Source organism: Aspergillus wentii (genome assembly GCF_001890725.1).
Source record: "Aspergillus wentii DTO 134E9 unplaced genomic scaffold ASPWEscaffold_3, whole genome shotgun sequence".
NCBI lineage: Eukaryota > Fungi > Ascomycota > Eurotiomycetes > Eurotiales > Aspergillaceae > Aspergillus > Aspergillus wentii.
Genome location: NW_024467834.1, coordinates 411,136 through 429,640, shown reverse-complemented (window position 1 = coordinate 429,640; position 18,505 = coordinate 411,136). Strand labels below are relative to the sequence as shown.

The 18,505-nt window shown below is 48.5% G+C and overlaps 5 protein-coding genes across 5 annotated transcripts; 4 read left to right on the top strand and 1 right to left on the bottom strand.

Moving 5' to 3' along the window:
* Positions 1–358: 358 nt before the first annotated feature.
* On the top strand, positions 359–2,675 carry sly1 (syntaxin-binding protein; the record flags this gene model as incomplete). The annotated part of the gene is made up of 4 exons (XM_040827920.1): positions 359–398; positions 462–678; positions 755–1,137; positions 1,195–2,675. The coding sequence occupies 4 exons, from the start codon at positions 359–361 to the stop codon at positions 2,673–2,675; spliced, it is 2,121 nt and encodes a 706-aa protein (XP_040690133.1).
* Positions 2,676–3,660: 985 nt separating this feature from the next.
* Positions 3,661–4,833, top strand: preB (alpha-factor pheromone receptor STE2; the record flags this gene model as incomplete). The annotated part of the gene is made up of 2 exons (XM_040828031.1): positions 3,661–4,405; positions 4,454–4,833. 2 exons carry the CDS (start codon positions 3,661–3,663, stop codon positions 4,831–4,833), a joined length of 1,125 nt encoding a protein of 374 aa, XP_040690132.1.
* Positions 4,834–5,425: 592 nt separating this feature from the next.
* ASPWEDRAFT_49947 (putative endosomal sorting complex protein TSG101) lies at positions 5,426–7,434 on the top strand (the record flags this gene model as incomplete). Its single annotated transcript, XM_040837351.1, has 4 exons — positions 5,426–5,479; positions 5,537–5,645; positions 5,744–5,982; positions 6,052–7,434. 4 exons carry the CDS (start codon positions 5,426–5,428, stop codon positions 7,432–7,434), a joined length of 1,785 nt encoding a protein of 594 aa, XP_040690131.1.
* A 936-nt stretch (positions 7,435–8,370) lies between these two features.
* Positions 8,371–9,582, bottom strand: ASPWEDRAFT_73746 (uncharacterized protein; the record flags this gene model as incomplete). Its single annotated transcript, XM_040839375.1, has 1 exon — positions 8,371–9,582. A coding segment is annotated over one exon (1,212 nt), but the record flags the coding sequence as incomplete, so codon positions are not given.
* A 5,300-nt stretch (positions 9,583–14,882) lies between these two features.
* On the top strand, positions 14,883–18,227 carry chsG (chitin synthase class III). The gene is made up of 6 exons (XM_040835378.1): positions 14,883–15,208; positions 15,285–15,792; positions 15,866–16,227; positions 16,284–17,130; positions 17,184–18,013; positions 18,072–18,227. Exons 1-6 carry the CDS (start codon positions 15,125–15,127, stop codon positions 18,207–18,209), a joined length of 2,769 nt encoding a protein of 922 aa, XP_040690129.1. The 5' UTR covers positions 14,883–15,124; the 3' UTR covers positions 18,210–18,227.
* Positions 18,228–18,505: the final 278 nt, after the last annotated feature.

Below are 18,505 nucleotides of genomic sequence, written 5' to 3'. Positions count from 1 at the left end.
ATTGTCCTCGCTACACCCGTTCAGTCCTAGTGCAGTCCACGTGATGCTCTCCCAGCCGCGGTCTTTGTTTGGTGTTTGTGCTGTTTGCATTATTATGTCAGCCCCCGTCCCTGGTCGGAGCTTCTCAGGATGCCAGGTGGAGAGAGGATGTAGTTGAGCGAGTTGGGATATCAATCCTAGGCTAGATAAACCACCCTTTCCGAGCGTCTTTGAAAGTGTCAAGTAGGTTATTTGGCTAAGCGCTAAATCCTCATTGCTCTTTTCCTTGCTCTATTCGATCGTTGGACGTGTCATGAATCTGGCTCCAGCTCAGTACTATTCGTCGTGAAATAGCACGGGCTAGCAGGCCACAACCACAATGGCATCGCATTCAGCAACTCTCCGAGACCGCCAGGTCGGTATGTTTTAACGAAACTCACTTTTGCATTGCGAAAACTGCGACTTAACTGACGCACGGGCAGCTTCCATTCAAAAGATACTTAACTTGAACCATGATACACACCCCACGGAAGAAGCCCCTCTTGATGCATCCGCACAGGGCCTGGTCTCGACTCCTATATTGAACGAGGATGGCGATCCGATATGGAAAGTTTTGGTATTCGACAACATGGGTAGAGATGTTATCAGTAGCGTGCTCCGTGTCAATGATCTCAGAGCGTGGGGAGTGACGATCCATCTGTATGAACTGTCCCATGTCGATACCCTGGTCTCCGTCCGTATCTTGACAACTAACAACCGCCGTTTGGTTCTGAAGGAACCTCAACTCTTCTCGATACCCTATCCCCGATGTTCCTGTCGTGTATCTCGTTGAACCTACCCCCGCGAACGTCCAATTGATCACAAACGACCTCTCGCGCGGACTCTACTCGCCCGCCTATGTTAATTTCCTGTCCTCCGTTCCTCGACCGCTCCTCGAAGATTTTGCCTCCAACATTGCTTCAACAGGCACATCAGAACACGTTGCGCAAGTCTACGATCAGTATCTAAACTTCATTGTCGCCGAGCCCGACCTTTTCAGCTTAGGATTAGGAAACGATGCCTACTGGAAGATCAATAGCCCGCAGACAAGTGATGAAGATCTGGATGTGATTGTCGACAAGATTGTAAGTGGGCTGTTCAGTGTCAGCGTCACTATGGGTAAGTGTGAATCCCTACATAAAACTCCCATCTGCTGATAGATGGGAATACAAACAGGCACTATCCCGATTATACGATGTCCAAGAGGTGGAGCTGCGGAGTTGATTGCGACAAAGCTCGACCGCAAACTTCGTGATCATATTTTAAATTCTAAAGACAATTTGTTTTCGGGCAAGAAGACCGCTGCCGGAGTTCCTTCGTCACGGCCAGTCCTGGTAATTGTGGATCGCAACGTGGACCTTGTCCCTATGCTTTCACATTCGTGGACGTACCAATCCCTCGTGCAAGATGTCCTTCAGATGCGCCTAAATCGGATCACTCTAGATTCGGCTGACGACTCGAATCCCGCCAAGGGCGCTTCTAAGAAGTCGTATGATCTCAACAGCAACGACTTCTTCTGGAAACGCAACGCCGGTGTTCCATTCCCACAAGTAGCGGAAGACATCGATGCTGAATTGACTCGATACAAGGAAGATGCGAACGATATTACGAAGAAGACTGGTGCTTCCTCAATTGAAGATCTCCAAAACGATACGAGCGCTTCCGCACAGCACCTCAAGGCTGCCATTACATTACTTCCAGAGCTGCGAGAACGCAAGGCCATACTAGACATGCACATGAACATCGCGACTGCTTTGCTCAAGGGGATCAAGGACCGACAGCTAGACAACTTCTTTGAACTTGAAGAGAACATCACAAAGCAGACCAAGGTACAGATCATGGAGCTTGTCAATGACCCCGCTAAGGGCAATGACCCGACTGATAAGTTCCGGTTATTCATCATCTGGTTCTTGAGCACAGAGACGGAACTATCCCGTGCAGAAATGACACAATTTGAGGAGGCCCTCACACGAGCGGGTGTCGAGGATATCAGCTCCCTCGCATATGTCAGACAGGTGCGAGAGATCACCCGTATGACAATGATGACAACGGCTACTCCGCAACAACAATCGTCGGATTTGTTTGGTGGCTTCTCTTCACTGTCCAATCGACTAACTGACCGCATCACGTCCGGAGCTCTGGGTGCCAATTTCGATTCTCTGATTTCTGGTGTCAAGAACTTCCTTCCTGCAAACAAGGACCTAACCTTGACCAAGATCACCGAGTCCATCATGGACCCAGCATCGGCTTCGAGCTCTGCCATTGCCAAGACTGAAAACTATCTCTACTTCGACCCCCGCAGTGCCAACGCTCGTGGAGCCATGCCTCCGGCATCCGCATCTCGCAATGCCCAAATGCCGGGCAACATGAGCTCGAACCCAGGAACTAGTGCCAGCTTCGGCCAACGCCGGCAGGCTTTCAACGAGGCCATTGTTTTCACCGTCGGTGGTGGAAGCATGGACGAATATGGCAACCTGCAGGACTGGGTGCGCCAAACTAACGGCCAAACCGGGGCCGACAATGCAGGAGCTGGCAGTCGTGCCGGTGCTGGATCTGCCGGTGGTGCCAAGCGAAGAGTCGTGTATGGCAGTACTGATTTGATGAATGCCAACGAGTTCCTCACCGAGTCGCTGACAAAGCTTGGTAAGGAGAGCTAAACGGTCTGAATGGAATGGAATGGAGTTGTGGTGGGAGCGATAGAATTTCACTTCATGGCCTATAATTAATGCATGATATTCCAGCAATTCAAATGAAAAGTTGTCAACGATAATAAAGTGTCTCATTCTATAAGGAGAGCAGCTGACAGATACTGTAGACCAGTTTTCCCCTCTTGCTGTCACTAGTTGATCGACCATATCACACCGATGATCGACACTGCAGCTGCAAATGATTTACAAACCATATCTTCGTGACTGCATTCGCTGTGGGGTACAGGGGTATGCAGTAACCTAGTAGTATCTGCTAGTATCAGGTCGAGAATAGAGAAAGCCCTCCAAAAGATCACGACGTCACGACTTCTTCAGCTTGTTGAACCCATCCAGATCTGGAATACAACAGTTTCGAATCGGAATTGCCTGAAGAATTGCATTCTAGAATTAATTCACTTCCTGAGCAATTAAACCGTTGACAATAACAGTGGCAAGCATTGACCCGTTTGCAGCGGGCGATCGACGGTGTCTTTGTCTTCCCGTCTTGATATTGTTCTCCTCTCCGTCTTAATATTGTCCTCAACCCACCACCCAGAACCACGATTCTGCACCTCTTTTCAACGAAAATCTCGAACAAAGGAAATGTGAACTCTCTTGTTTCAATCGAGTCTCCACTCCATCTCATTCTTCGTATTGTCATACTTCGTGCTGCTCAATCGATATATTGTTTGTTTCGGGTGTTCCACGACATTTCGAAGACATCACCATGCCTCAACAGCCAGACAGTCACCGCGGTTTGAGGGAACTCTCCTTCCCCTTCTCCTTGATGTTCTCTACATCTTGCTTCAAGACCTTCTACAAATCTTCTTGAACTGGCTGTCTTCTTCCTGATCCCATCCACGAAGAGTAACCGTTCTCTCATCCAAATCGACTATCACCAGCTCTTGCACAGGCCACCAATTCGTCAAAGCCTTTGTATCATCGAGTCAACATCATGGCTCCAAAGTTTGATCCATTTACCCAGAGCTTTACTCTACATACTGACGATGGCACTCCATTTGAAGTGACCCTCGCGGCGATCGATGCGCTCTTGCAATACTGTATCCGGATTTGCATCAACTATGGCGCGCAACTCGGGGCTTCAGTTGTGCTTCTTATCATTCTTTTACTCTTGACGAGGTCCGAGAAGCGTGGCTCTGCTGTGTTCTATCTGAACAGCTTCGCTTTGGCCATCAACATCGGCCGCTTGGTCTCCCAGAGTCTCTACTTCACGACCGAGTTCCTCAGAGTATACGCTGTCTTTTCACTCGACTACTCCAGAGTGCCCCAGTCTGCCTATGCAAACTCCGTCATCTCAACTGTCTTTACTACTATTTTATTCATCTGTGTGCATGTTTCCTTGGTTCTCCAAGTCCAGGTTGTCTGTGCCACATTTCGACGCCGGTACCGACATCTACTTCTGTTCGTGTCGGTGATTGTTGCCCTGGTCCCAATTGGGTTTCGTATGGCCTACATGATCGAAAACTCGATGCGCATCATGAATGCGACCACGATCGTCTCTATCCAATGGTTGGAGAGCTCGACCAACATTGTCTCGACCATCAGCATCTGCTTCTTCTGCACAATCTTCGTCGCTAAACTGGGCTTTGCTATCAAGCTACGACACAGGCTTGGGGTGAGAGAATTTGGACCGATGAAGGTTATATTTGTCATGGGCTGCCAAACTATGGTCATTCCAGGTATGTGCCTTCATTGAACGCTAGATGCAGTGTGCTAACCCTTCTCAGCATTATTCTCGATTCTCCAATACGCTGTCACAGTTCCCGAGTTGTCTTCCAATGTCTTGACCCTCGTCACTATCTCTCTTCCACTCTCTTCCATCTGGGCAGGAACCACTCTTGATCACCCAAACAATACAGCGGGTCTTCCACAGCACCGCAGTTTCTGGCAGGCGCTGTCATTCGGAAACAACAATACCACCACTACGAACACCAACACTACAAGGAGCAAGCAGATATCCATACCTTCTCCTCTCAAGACCCCAAACACAGTTTGCTATGCCGATTCCACAAGGCAACAAGAAGATCTGGAATGTGGGTACGGGATCTCTGTGGAGCATGACATTTCTGTTCATAGCTACAGGAAGGACTTGTATCCCGAGGTTTGAAGCTTCTATATGTGAGCTGGGGAATGACTACGTGGGGGTTGAGTTTGTAAAGGCTTTGGCTTCTACCAAAGGTAGCGCTTGGGGGTTTCTCTTTTTCATTCTGATACCATTTATTTTTGTTGTTTTCTCATCTCGACTTCGAGTTTGTTTCTATACAGTTTCACGTTTGCCATAGAGCAATCGAATAGCATTTAATCTTTATTCAAAACAATACAATGCCAACGCTTTCGAGCTACAATCGATCATTTAGAGTCATGACTATTGTGTCCTTTTCTGGTTTTCAAGATAAGGCTTGTATTATCCCAGCAATAATATATTGTTCCTGCTATCATAAACATAATCTTCTATTCTGTCTGATAACTATTCAACTACATTTTATCTATTACATTTAGTGCCATCAACATACATTCAATTATTATACATGTTCTTAATTAAATCACGCACAACATGATGCTTCTATACTTAAACTGCCTGAACTATAGCGGTGGCCAAGAATCCATTGCGGGGAAGTCCAGGCGGTGCGGAGCTTCCATGCCGGCGACACTCGACCACCAACCCACCATGCTGCTCTTCCTGCACCAGCTCTCTCGACATGGCTGCCGTGCCGCAGAGGACGCTCAACTGGCTCTATGGCATCCTGACCAGGGTAGCATATCCCAGACGTATTGTTAGGGAGCTCTTGGCTAACTCTCAGCTGCGATAGGACCATTATGATCCCAACCAAACGTACCAGGACCCCAATCGGACCTACTACGATGTCGCAAGTGCACTTGCTCAATACCCATCCCTGTCCCCGCGAACCGATGTCTACAGTGAGTGGAACTTTTCTCGCAATGGCGATTGTTTTGCCCATGGTGCCTACTAGCTAGTTTTATTTGCCTATACTGACCAGATCTCAACTCCTCTACAGCCTTCGAAACTGGGTTCTCTGCCCTCCTCCTCCATATAACGGGTACTTTACCTGTTTCCTTTCGCGGCACGATCTACAAGTTCCCAATAGCACTATGGATACCAAGTACCTACCCTCGCGAACCCCCAATCGTCTATGTGACCCCGACGCAGGATATGGCTGTCAGAGTTGGACAACATGTGACGTTGGAGGGGAGGGTATATCATCACTACTTAGCCCATTGGGCTGAAGCATGGGATGTGAGTGGCCTTTCCAGTGATATTCACCGTAGATTATTTTTATCCGCTGACAATGATATGATCTTGCAGAGATCAACAATCGTCGATTTCCTATACATTCTTCGAGAGGTTTTCGCAAAGGAACCGCCGGTCAGGGCCAAGCAACAGCCAATGCAGACCCCTCCGCAACCTAATCAGATGCAAGCGCCTCCGCCTCGTCCTCCATTACCTCCGGAATTGGGGCCTCGAGTGGCCAGTCCCTCGGTGGCTCAGGGTGTCGCTCCACCCCAGCCGACAGCTCAGACGCCACCACAGCCTCCACCGAAGCCGGGGCAAATGGTTTCTGCTGGACAGCACACTCCTCCATCGGGACGATACGATTCCCCTCCTCTACTGCCTCCGTTGCCGCCAAAAGAGCATGACCCAAGACGGCTTTCTTTCCAGCCACACGCAAATGCCGGTGTCCCCGCGGATAGGGCTTCGCAATACCCCCCAGCGAGGATAGGTAGTTTAGATGGAACAAGGGGTCCATACCAGGCAGTCCAACCACAGCAACATACAGCACAGCCAGTTCCGACTTATCCACCAGGACCAGCTTATCCTCAAGGAAGTAGTGATACACCAGGGACCCCTTTGCCGCAGAATGTTCCTCAAGGACCTCCCCACCAGCCTCCTCAAGGTTTGCCGTTTCAACAAATCCCGAGGCACTATTCGGGAATTCAGCAAGCACCGAGTCAACATCAACAAATACCGCATCAGGCACAGCAAGTTCCTCAGCAACTGCAGCACCATCAGTCTCAGCAAGCGGTACCAAATGCACAGCCAGTGCCGGCACCCAAGACCAATGCGCCGGATCTCCTAACCTCACCCTTCGAGCTTGAACTTCCCTCTTTTGCGCCATCAGGTCCCGCGCCGCCTATTCCACCCAACCCAGAGAAATATGCGCTGCTGCATGCTGTCTCCAAGACACTCGCTGAGACTTTACAGTCCAACGTATCTCAATCCGAGGCTGCAGCTCAATCTCTTCTTTCACAGTCTCAGTCACTTCATGCAACCGTAGCTACACTACAAGGCGAAATTTCCTCACTGAACACCCTCAATTCAACACTCCAGTCCAACTCTTCCGTCCTTCAACAATCACTTCACCGAGCCGACGGCGTCATCGCAGATGCACAGGCACGAATCTCCTCGCCAGCCCCTGGTTCTTCCACCATGGAGGTAACACCAACCGGGCTACCCCCAATCGACGAGGTCCTCGTCGCCCCCACAGTCGTGGGAAAGCAGCTGTACGATCTCGTCGCAGAGGAAAATGGAATCCAACAGGCGATCTACGCCTTGCAAGTCGCTCTTGTCAAGGGCGTCATTGGAGTCGATACATGGTCACGTCATACACGAGGTTTGGCCCGTGAGGCATTCCTCAAACGGGCTCTTATTCGTAAGATTGGAAAAGGCATGGCCCTTGAGGAGAGCTAGGAATTTTTGGTCTTCTTTCTGATGTTTTTCTTTATTGTTTTATTTTTCTTTATCTATCTGTCGTGTGTTGATCGCTAGACTGTAGATACCCACGAATTATGGCTGCTCTTGCATGATACACTCGTAGCACTTGCTTATTTAGGGTTGCCCCGAAACACGGTTTATATATAGCTAAATATATATATCCGGGGTCCTGAGTGTAATAAGAACAAAGGGGGGAGGAAGCGGGAAAATCAGACTACTATCCTGTCTCTGAGTGATCAGATGACGTTCCAAGTTCTTTGTGACAATTATATACATGTCTTAGGTGAGACGGCAATGAGATACCAACCGCCCCTCATTTTCAAAGAATGTTATTACTTTAATCTATTCATAGCACAAGGCTAATTCCTTTCGATTTTGATTCTTACAGTTTTTTAACTGCTGACAGGGCGGAGATTTTTTTCCTTGCATATGTAAGCTTCATCAGTATGGATGTGGATGTGGATTCTTGGCTTTTTTATTCATATCAATTGAATGGTGTTCTCTAAACAATATAGACAGGGGAATGAACAAGGTAAATCAAAAGTCAATTGACTGTCGATTCAAGAGGGTAAACAAAAAGAAGATCATGTTATGTAAATCGCTGTACAGACCACACATGATGACGTTGGGGGTGTAAAAAAAGGGGGATGATCCTGACTAAACGTATCCAATCAGATCCAAAATCCAAGAAGCATAGTTCATAAATACAGAAAAAAGATAATTCCAAAAATCGCAGAGGGGAAATAGAATATCCAAGTGGGAGAGGACCGACTCTCAATCCCGTTTTGCGCCAAACCCGCACACCAAAAACAAACAAGACCGACCAGTCCATTGAAACAACCAGGGGATGGTGGTTATTCAATATGGACGAGAAACAAGAGGAAAAGAAAAGAGAACCGAGTGCGTTTATTTCACTTCATTTGCGTCTGAAAAGGGGCTTTCGCCTCTCGGAGGCAGCTTGCTGCTTCGGTTTGATCTAGTCCCATCGTTTGTTTCGGAAAGGTAGGACAGTCGGTTGTTGTCGGTCTCGGGTGGTGTCGGTTGGTCCTTGAAGGGGCTTTGTGTGACGGCTGTTGAATCTTCAACGATGGCTGGGGTCTTGGTTTGCTTGGACGGGCCAGCTTCATCCTCTTCGTCCGAGCTTTCATCGAAACCAGAAGTTCCCTGCTCGACTTCGTGCTTGCTAGGGGCGCGGGATGCAGCGGCACTAGAGTTGCTCGATTCGGATTGCTCCTCGATGGGTTGAACGGTTGGGGTAGGTGCGGTTTTGTTGATCTTCTTGATCGATCCAGACTTTACCATCACCGGTTTTGCCATCACACCACGCGCCACAATGGAGCTACCATTGTGCTTTTCGGGAACACCAGCCTTGGCGAGCTGGGCATTTGTGATAGCGGGAACAGCGGGTGCATCTGATGGTGTCACCATAGCGGTTGCTGTATCCTCAGGGTTTTGGCCATGGATGCTGACCACGGCGGCTCGGGTGCGCATGACTTGTTGGGCGGGCATGGGGCTGACAATAGCGTTGTTGCGATAGATTGTGGTAGCCACACTGCTACGCAAGCTAGGAGCAACACTGCGCCGTTCGTTTGTCATGTCGGTCCAAGAAGAGTCACGCAGGTCACCAGGCATGAAGAAATGCTGATCGGGGGCAGCACCAGGGAGAGGAGGAACAGGCGGCACGAGCGAGCCTGGGGTTTCTGGTGGAGATCGGTTTGTGACTCCGGGAATGTAGGCGATCTGGATCACATTGGAAGCGCGGGTCAAGACAGTAGAAGCGATGGAGTTGGTGGACTTTCTCGCCGATGCTCGCTCTGCGAATGAACTCTGTTTCTCTTGTCCCATGGCGCTTTCCTGTTCATTGCGCTTCTTCCGAACGAAGAACCACCATACTAGGAAAGTAATGATTCCAATAAAGGCGAGACCACCGATAACACCTCCAGCAATAGCGCCCGCATTGCTACCTCCTGCGGGCGAGTTATCCTTCGGGGATGAGCTGCTACTGGAAGACGTTTGAACGCATTTTGTCGTCGCACACTGATTGCATGACTGACTGATCATCGTACATATGTAGCCCTCATCACAAGTGGGACACTGGGGTGCCGACTGGTCGCATTGCACGCATCGTTTGAAGACGGAGGAGTGAGGAAGGAAGTCTGAAGGGATTGTCAGTGAATCCAGTTGACACACTGGGGGATGGGCGAGAACCATACCATCGGGTAAAGAAGAGGAGGATGAATCGAAAGACATGATGGTAATTGTGAGTCGATATCGTGGGGGGAAAGATGGGGAGATGATTCAGGTACGTCGTAAATCAAAAGAAGCGATGGTAATAGTGTCGAAAGAGCGGCAGGCCGGTCAACGGCGTAAAAGAGTGTACAGTGATTGAAAAGAGTGTGGGATGCTCAGCCGGACGTCAAGTCGTGAGCGATCAATATTGGGTCATAAAAAGCAACAAAAACCAAGGCGGTCTTTTACGGAAACGAGCGGAAGAAGTTGAGGATGAACTGAGACCGGAAAAGATGGGCAACGACGGTCATAGTATTAAAAAGGTCGTGAGGGTGGAGGAAAGAAGAAACGCTGCTGGCTGGAATCGTCGAATATTTTGCCGGCGCCGAGCCCAGCACCAATAGGCTCCTTTAGGGGATATTGACGTCGGGAGACACGCGTCAGTGTCTAGATAGAGATAACAGCGCAAAGACGGGAGAGGATCGAGGAAGAGGGGAGGGGAAGAAGACGAGAAAAACGAAGAAACAGAATCAAAGAAAGAGAGAAGAAATAAAGACAGAAACAAGACCAGAAGGGGAAAAGAGAGAAGGAAGAAAGAGGAGACGGACGGAGAGGAGAGGAGGGTGGGCGAAGTACAGAGGGAGACTTTCGCTTCGGATGTGGAGGGTTACAGCGACGCACGTGGCTATTGCCACGGATGATATGGTGCCTTAGGCTGTAGACCTGTAGTACTCTACAGTCTACACTGTAGAGTTGAATGAGGATATTAAAAGAACATTGATGAGAATAATGTTGTTGGTTGATGGGTTTCTTTATAGAGTGCAAGTTATCCAGTGCAACCGTCCAGACAACTGGAAGGCTGCTCTATCTCCTCTTCTTGTCCTACCCAGTATACACTGCCCATATGCAGGAGAATCACCCTCCTCTGCCAATCTTGCGCACACTTCTTTGTTCCTGGTCCCCCTGACCCAGCGCCACTGTACGACATACGACGCCTGTCTATCATCCTTGCATGATGTCTCAACCGCCAACACCAGCCTCTCATCCTCCATTGACGATGAATCCATCTTGCCCGTGTGTGTATATCTCTCCAGGCCGTGTCGTTGTATTCCTAGTCTAGACCATCCCACGTTGGCTCGTCGGGAGATTACGCCAGGCCCGCTCGGCCAATCAGATGACGCCATTGCCAGCCTCAGGCACGGCCGAAGGATCCAGGATGGGGAGTTGAAATTAAACTGGATTTTCGCTCCACCAGCGCAGGGAGCATCATTGCGTCCTTGGCCAGTCACACAGACGTGGTCGAAGAATTGGTCCATCGGATTAGACCTTATGCACATAATTGCGCTGCTCTGTCTGGACTCTGGCATCTGTCCATCTCGTAGTTACTCGATATCTGGTCGGGCTGTCTGGCTGACTGGAGGGGTCGGAGGGGCTGGGCTGTTCCTGCGTCGTCCACATTATCGGCGCAGGGCTACATTGGTGCATACGGAGTGCGCCCCAAAGGTCAGATTTATCGGAAATAAATATACCAGGCAAACCCAGTCTTCTTGCTGCAGTGGAAGATACCCCTGGATAGCCTACTTGGTACTTTTTGAGTACTTCGGAGAGTCGATAAATGCACTGTAACCGTACCCCCTATACGTAGTCCATCATACGTAAGTACTTTGAACCCCATGTTCTACGGAATAATAGATTAATTTCTCCACAAACAAACGGTCTATATGCATTATTGGTAGTATGAGTTATGATATGACATGAACTAGTCTGGTATCATTGAGATTATCTGATTATCATTGTTGAAGATCCCTATGGACAACGACGGAAAGGAATATATATAAGTAGCACAGCTGCAGATTACTCCGCCAGTTACTATCAACTCGTAAACTGCTTACATAGCATAATCAAGTCACCCAATGATGATTGAGAATTGTTATACAGCAATAAAATAGTATTGAAGCTAAGAAAGTGGATTGAGCATGACAGAAGTCGCCTTATCGCCTCGATAGTCGATACATGCACAACCGTTCCAACTGACAGTGGAGCTCATGTCTAAGACACCATCAAAAGTCAGCCACAACACTCTACACAGGGCTGACATTATTAGCTCGCATTAGGCACTGAGCTGTATTTTCAGACTCCAGCTCGCCGCCTGAAGTTTCTATTCATGGTGTACTGGAGCGGTGCATGGCTGCAACGGTTTCCATCTCCAGAATGGATCCCGAGACTGACATATCCACATCGCATCATGATCAGCAATTAGGGTACTATGTAGCTGTCTTGAAATAGTATTCCCATCAATCATTAACCAGCTGTATTGTCTTTAGCCCTTTATTGTCTCTGATTCATGCACCACCCTTTTTCCATCCACCTGCTCAAATTCGATATTTCTCCGAGATTTCGGATGCTCCGGTGCATCGACCACGGGTTGAATATCCCACAGTTGGAGTACGTGGTCATGGAGAGCACCTATGGTAAAAGCACATGGAAATCCCCCATGGTTCGTTCGTATGCAGTTCTTCCAATTAATTCAGATGTTCTTGAGACTGCATGAGTGCCTGATTCTTGCACACTCGGTACCGTTTCCAGAATATTTCCCGTTTCTGCCACTTGACAACGCCAGTGGCGCTGAAGGGTTTGTACATATGCTGTATGGGAAGCAAATATTTATTTTCTAAGATTATACCGTAGAGTGCTCCTGTGTAGAGTATCTTAATGTTTATTTAGAAGTCGCTAGATCCTCACTAATTGCAAGCGTGTGATGATCCTCCGTTTATTGTCCGAAACCTGAAGCTACCTCGAAGATCCCTATATATGATGTAGCAGGGCCCATAATGGAGTTAGCAAAGGAGAAGTACCCGACCACAATCGTACTGAATAATAGATGAAAGTACACAATAGGGACAGTATCATGGAATGGATGCGCAGCCTGAATAGGAAAGTGCAAAAGGCACCGTGTACGGAGATCGCCGTTGAACCACAGCCGATCAGAGTATTTTTGAATTCTTTACTCTGCTCTTACAAAGACTGAGTGAGAAGTGTTGATTAACTTTGATAATACAGTCGGTACTTGGGAGTTTACAGTGCTTACTGCAGGATCCAACCAGTCTGATATTCGCCAAGAGTCGTATTTTGTGCAGGATACGGTGTCTATTACCAACAGATCTAAGAATAGCAGGAGACAGGCCTAGCTTGCTGTGGCAGTGATCTGTCACAAGTCTTCGTTGTTAAGGTAAGTGGTGGGCGACCACTGGCCGATGAATAATAGCGGGCTGCCCAGATGAGCCAATAGTAACATCCCAAAGCAGTAACAGCCCCACACGGACCCAAAGCATTGTTTCCATGGAATATCAGATATGTTTAAGGATTTCCGACTAGTTTCTGTTGTGGCGCCTGGCTGACCAACGGCCGGTAGCCACGGTGTCTTGGGGGGGAATGTCTGACCCTCTCCACTGGGCTATATTTGGTTGGGTTTTGGAGTTGGTGCCTCTCCATTATTTAGGGGATTGGTGGATTGCCCCCAGACCCTGGACCCCTTAATCTGTAATTTAAATACATGCATACACATGATTCATCATCAGTACTTCAATAATTGCCTCTCACTGCAGTTGGTGACTGGATTGAGTCTTCGATTATAGACATAAATGCAGATGAAAAAGGGCACATTGCACTAGTTTGAGGCTTAGGCGTGACTCGACATATGGCGGTATGTAATATGTATCTTCGCAAAAAAAAAGTTTACTCTATTGTTTACTGCCATTTGATCAACTCATCAAATCAGGGAACCGAGTCGGTTGCCAGAGCCTTTCACCCGGTATGCTAGATAGGGATATGGAATGACGGCAGCTAACAAGCATTGCACCGGGCAACATGATGGATTATTGCTTCTCTGCCAGTAGATCTTCATGATCAAATCACACCATTACATGAAGCTGACTGACTGGAGATGTGTTGTTCTTCAAGCATGAGATGAGCTTGGTGAGGTGAAAGTGGTGGTGTGTATGTATTTGAAATACCGTAAATAACTGTAATACAATACAATCTAAACCAATTCTTGAGTGTTTCAGCAGTGGAGCCAGACACCTTGTAGCCTCTCCGATTAGCGTTCCCCATACAAAACTGAGCCACTGCGGTCCTGCAAGAGAGGGGGGCGAGAACCCTGGCGCTTTACCCAGTAAAGTTACCCTGAACCAAGTTAATTGAGAGATACATCGTAAACCCCCTTCATATTACCGCCCCCTGTCAGAGAAAAGGAAATTAAATTACCATTGACAGTTGAGGGTCATGAATCGTTTGATTCTTCAATGGAGATTAGATCATTTTCGATGGATTTTTTTGTTGAAACCATGTCAACTGACAGACGGAGAGTAAAGGTGGGAGGAATTAAGGTCATGAGAGTTCAATACAGGGTCTGTCTGGTTACATGGGTCTAATACATACACCGCCTTGGCGGGGGGGTTGCAAATATGAAGGGGGACAGCATGCTACCAGCAGCAAAGAAATGTGCCATTCGCGCGGTTGGCTTCTTCGTTCGCCTGGATCGAGTATCTCGAGGAGCTGGGTAACTGCTTTTCTTATATCATCTAGTCCGAATCCTGCTCGACGGCTAAGATTAGCTTAGAAGAATAGATAGATGGATGGTAGACCGTTGTAAACCAATGTTACCAGCCGTACAATACATACATACGCCAATCCAGACTTCTGGTAACTTGGTAAGGAATCCGATTACCCACCCAAAGGCTCTCGCCATCTGGCGCCGTCCCAGAGCGCTCTAAGCCAGTCAAAGACGCCAGGGCAGGCAATTCCTCCCTAACCAAACGGGGCTGAACGATCAAAAGGTAGGAAAAGAAAGAATAGTTTAGCTGTCTTTCTGTGTCACGCCTTATTTTTTTTTTCTCCTTCTCTTCCTCTACTCTTCTATCCACCTTCTCCCCTTTCATCTTCACCCCTCCCATCTTTATTTGGGAAACCCTTCTTTTTGTCTATACTCCGTACATACCGGACCCTTTAATTGCCCACCCAGCAAACCCGTCCTGGGTTTGTCCCCTGGCGCTTTTTTTTTTTTTTTCCCTTCACCTTTCACCTTCAATCTCGCGGGCTCCTCTCAGCCCTGGCGGCTTTCGATCCACGCTCTATCTCTGCCCGCATATCTCCCGCGCGAGTTTTGCTATACTTTTAATCATTTTTTCTTTTCCTGCTTCCAATTATCCCTTCGCTTGTTCCGTTAGCCCTTGGATTCGCGGTTGTCTCGATTCATCATATCGTTGCGTCTGACCTTCCCGATCGGTGGACACATTGCTCCTTGTTTCCCTGATACCCCTTCCCGTTTGTCCTTGCATTTGGCTGCAGTCTCTTGCTGTTCCTATCCTGCTCTTGTTCTCTCTATCTTGAGCTTGCAAGTTTCGTTCGCGTTTCAAACATCTAATAATCCCCTTACACCATGGCCTACCAAGGCTCGGGCCCGCAGTCGCCCGGCTTCGAGGAGGGCCACCGGCTTCATGACATGCCTAATGCCAGCGCCAACGTGAGTTTAGTCTCTTGAGAGAAACCCCATTTTGAATGGCTTGGATTTGATGGATTCTAATATTATGGTTGCTTAGTATGGACGCGAAGAAGAAGAGGTTCAAGCAGGATTGCTCTCTCACCACACAGGACCCTTCGGTGGACCTTTTGATGACCCCAACTCTCGTGGTCTTTCCCCCCAGCGACCAGCCTCCGGATACAGTTTGACGGAAACCTATGCCCCTGATGCGGCATACCATGATCCCTACAGTGCCTCCGGATCGGTCTATTCGGGCCAATCGGGGGAAAATCCCGCAGCTGCATTTGGCGTTCCCGGTCGAGTGGCTTCTCCCTATGCTCGAAGTGAGACTTCGTCAACTGAGGCGTGGCGCCAGCGACAGGCTCCCGGCGGCGCCGCAGGCGGAGGAGGTGGAGGAATGGGCGGCGGTGGAAATCTCCGACGTTATGCTACCAGAAAGGTCAAGCTGGTTCAGGGTTCGGTTCTGAGTGTCGATTACCCGGTTCCCAGTGCTATCCAGAACGCCATCCAGGCCAAGTACAGAAATGATCTCGAGGGTGGAAGCGAAGAATTTACCCACATGCGGTGTAGGTATTCCCTTGAACAAGAATTGGCAGATATCTATTCCATCAGGAACTAATTTTTTTCCCCTGGCAACAGATACCGCTGCTACTTGTGATCCGAACGAATTTACCCTCCACAATGGTTACAACCTGCGTCCCGCTATGTACAACAGACACACCGAGCTTCTTATCGCGATCACCTACTATAACGAAGACAAGACGCTTACAGCCCGTACTTTGCACGGTGCCATGCAAAATATCCGCGATATCGTAAACATCAAGAAATCCGAGTTCTGGAACAAGGGTGGTCCCGCGTGGCAGAAGATTGTGGTGTGCTTGGTTTTCGATGGTATCGATCCTTGTGACAAGGATGTTCTGGACGTTCTTGCTACAATTGGTGTTTACCAGGATGGTGTCATGAAGCGTGATGTCGATGGAAAGGAGACTGTGGCTCACATCGTATGTTTTCAAATCCAAGGCGCATTTTGGTATGCAAACGATCTAACATGTGGCAGTTCGAATACACGACTCAATTGTCTGTGACTCCCAACCAGCAGCTCATCCGACCTACCGACGATGGCCCCAGCACACTTCCTCCCGTCCAGATGATGTTCTGCTTGAAGCAGAAGAACAGCAAGAAGATCAACTCTCACAGATGGCTTTTCAACGCGTTTGGCCGCATTCTGAACCCTGAAGTTTGTATCCTTCTTGATGCTGGTACCAAACCAGGCCACAAATCGCTTTTGGCTCTGTGGGAGGCTTTCTACAACGACAAGGATCTTGGAGGTGCATGTGGTGAAATTCACGCCATGTTGGGTAAGGGTTGGAGAAATCTGATTAACCCTTTGGTCGCTGCCCAGAACTTCGAGTACAAGATCAGTAACATCCTGGATAAACCGCTCGAGAGTTCATTTGGATATGTCAGTGTGTTGCCTGGTGCTTTCTCCGCCTACCGATTCCGCGCGATCATGGGTCGACCTCTCGAGCAATATTTCCACGGTGACCACACCCTTTCGAAACAGCTCGGTAAGAAGGGTATTGAGGGCATGAACATTTTCAAGAAGAACATGTTCTTGGCCGAAGATCGTATTTTGTGTTTCGAATTGGTGGCCAAGGCTGGTTCCAAATGGCACCTTTCGTACGTCAAGGCCTCCAAGGGTGAAACTGACGTGCCTGAGGGTGCTCCCGAATTCATCTCTCAGCGTCGTCGTTGGTTGAACGGTTCGTTCGCTGCCGGTATCTATTCTCTCATGCACTTTGGTCGTATGTACAAGAGTGGGCATAACATTATTCGCATGTTCTTTTTGCACATTCAAATGCTGTACAACATTTTCAACACGTTCCTCACTTGGTTTTCCTTAGGTAAGTGTCCGCGAGACTTGTCGATACTTTTCATTTTCTAACCACTGATACAGCATCCTACTGGCTTACCACTTCCGTCATCATGGACCTAGTCGGTACCCCCAGTAAGAACAATGACTTTACTGGTTTCCCATTCGGAGTGACGGCTACCCCGATTGTGAATACTATTGTCAAATATGCATACCTCGGATTTTTGCTGCTTCAGTTCATCCTTGCGCTCGGTAACCGTCCCAAGGGATCAAAGTTTTCGTACCTTGTCTCTTTCGTGGTTTTTGGTGTCATCCAGCTGTACGTCGTGGTGGATGCTCTTTACTTGGTTGTACGCGCCTTCAGTGGTTCCGCTCCCATGGACTTCAATACCAGTGACGGTGTTGGCCCATTCCTTGCCTCTTTCTTCGGGTCTACTGGTGCTGGTATCATTATTATCGCCCTTGCTGCCACTTTCGGTCTCTACTTCGTCGCTTCCTTCATGTACTTGGACCCATGGCACATGTTCACCTCGTTCCCCGCCTACATGGGTGTGCAGTCGTCCTACATCAACATTCTCAACGTCTATGCATTTAGCAACTGGCACGATGTGTCGTGGGGTACCAAAGGATCTGACAAGGCAGATGCCCTGCCATCTGCCAAGACCACCAAGGATAGCGGCAAGGATGCGGTCATTGAGGAAATTGACAAGCCTCAGGCTGATATCGACAGTCAGTTTGAAGCAACCGTCAAGCGTGCCCTGACCCCATACGTCCCACCTGTGGAGGTGGAGGAAAAGAGCTTGGATGACTCGTACAAGAGTTTCCGAACCCGTCTCGTCACCCTCTGGATCTTCAGTAATGGTCTCATGGCTGTGTGCATCACCAGCGATGGTGTAGACAAGTTTGGATTTACCGTGAGTATCTCTTATTGTTCCCGTTTTGGTAGACATCAGCTAACCACTCATGCCGTAGAATTCTGCTACCGAACGAACCTCCCGATTCTTCCAGGCCCTGTTGTGGTCCAACGCCGTTGTTGCCCTCTTCCGTTTCATCGGAGCGACATGGTTCCTGGGTAAGACTGGTGTTATGTGCTGCTTTGCCCGCCGGTAGAAAATGCCGGTGTGGTGTGTAATGACCGCCTGCTGTTAGGTAGGATAACAGGTCCTATGGGAGTTATTCTTGGCACATTTTGTTGCAATTTTGTATTCTACATAAGATGGTCGTTCTTCGTTTCTGTGTTCTACTACTGCTTTCACTGTCGTGGTTGGATCTACGTGGTTGACAGGATGAAGGCATTTGACGTTTCTAAAATTCTTAGCGGTTAGAGTAAATGACATGCATTCCATAATGGCGGATAATTTTTCAGTCGCACTTCATAGTGGAAGAAGTAAAATTTCCATTTTCCG

Bases quoted from the DNA above. Each gene is read 5' to 3' on its own strand.
- chsG (XM_040835378.1), top strand. From the start codon at position 15,125: ATGGCCTACCAAGGCTCGGGCCCGCAGTCGCCCGGCTTCGAGGAGGGC. The intron at 15,793-15,865 runs GTAGGTATTCCC...CCCTGGCAACAG, and splicing joins AGAATTTACCCACATGCGGT to ATACCGCTGCTACTTGTGAT. The intron at 16,228-16,283 runs GTATGTTTTCAA...AACATGTGGCAG, and splicing joins AGGAGACTGTGGCTCACATC to TTCGAATACACGACTCAATT.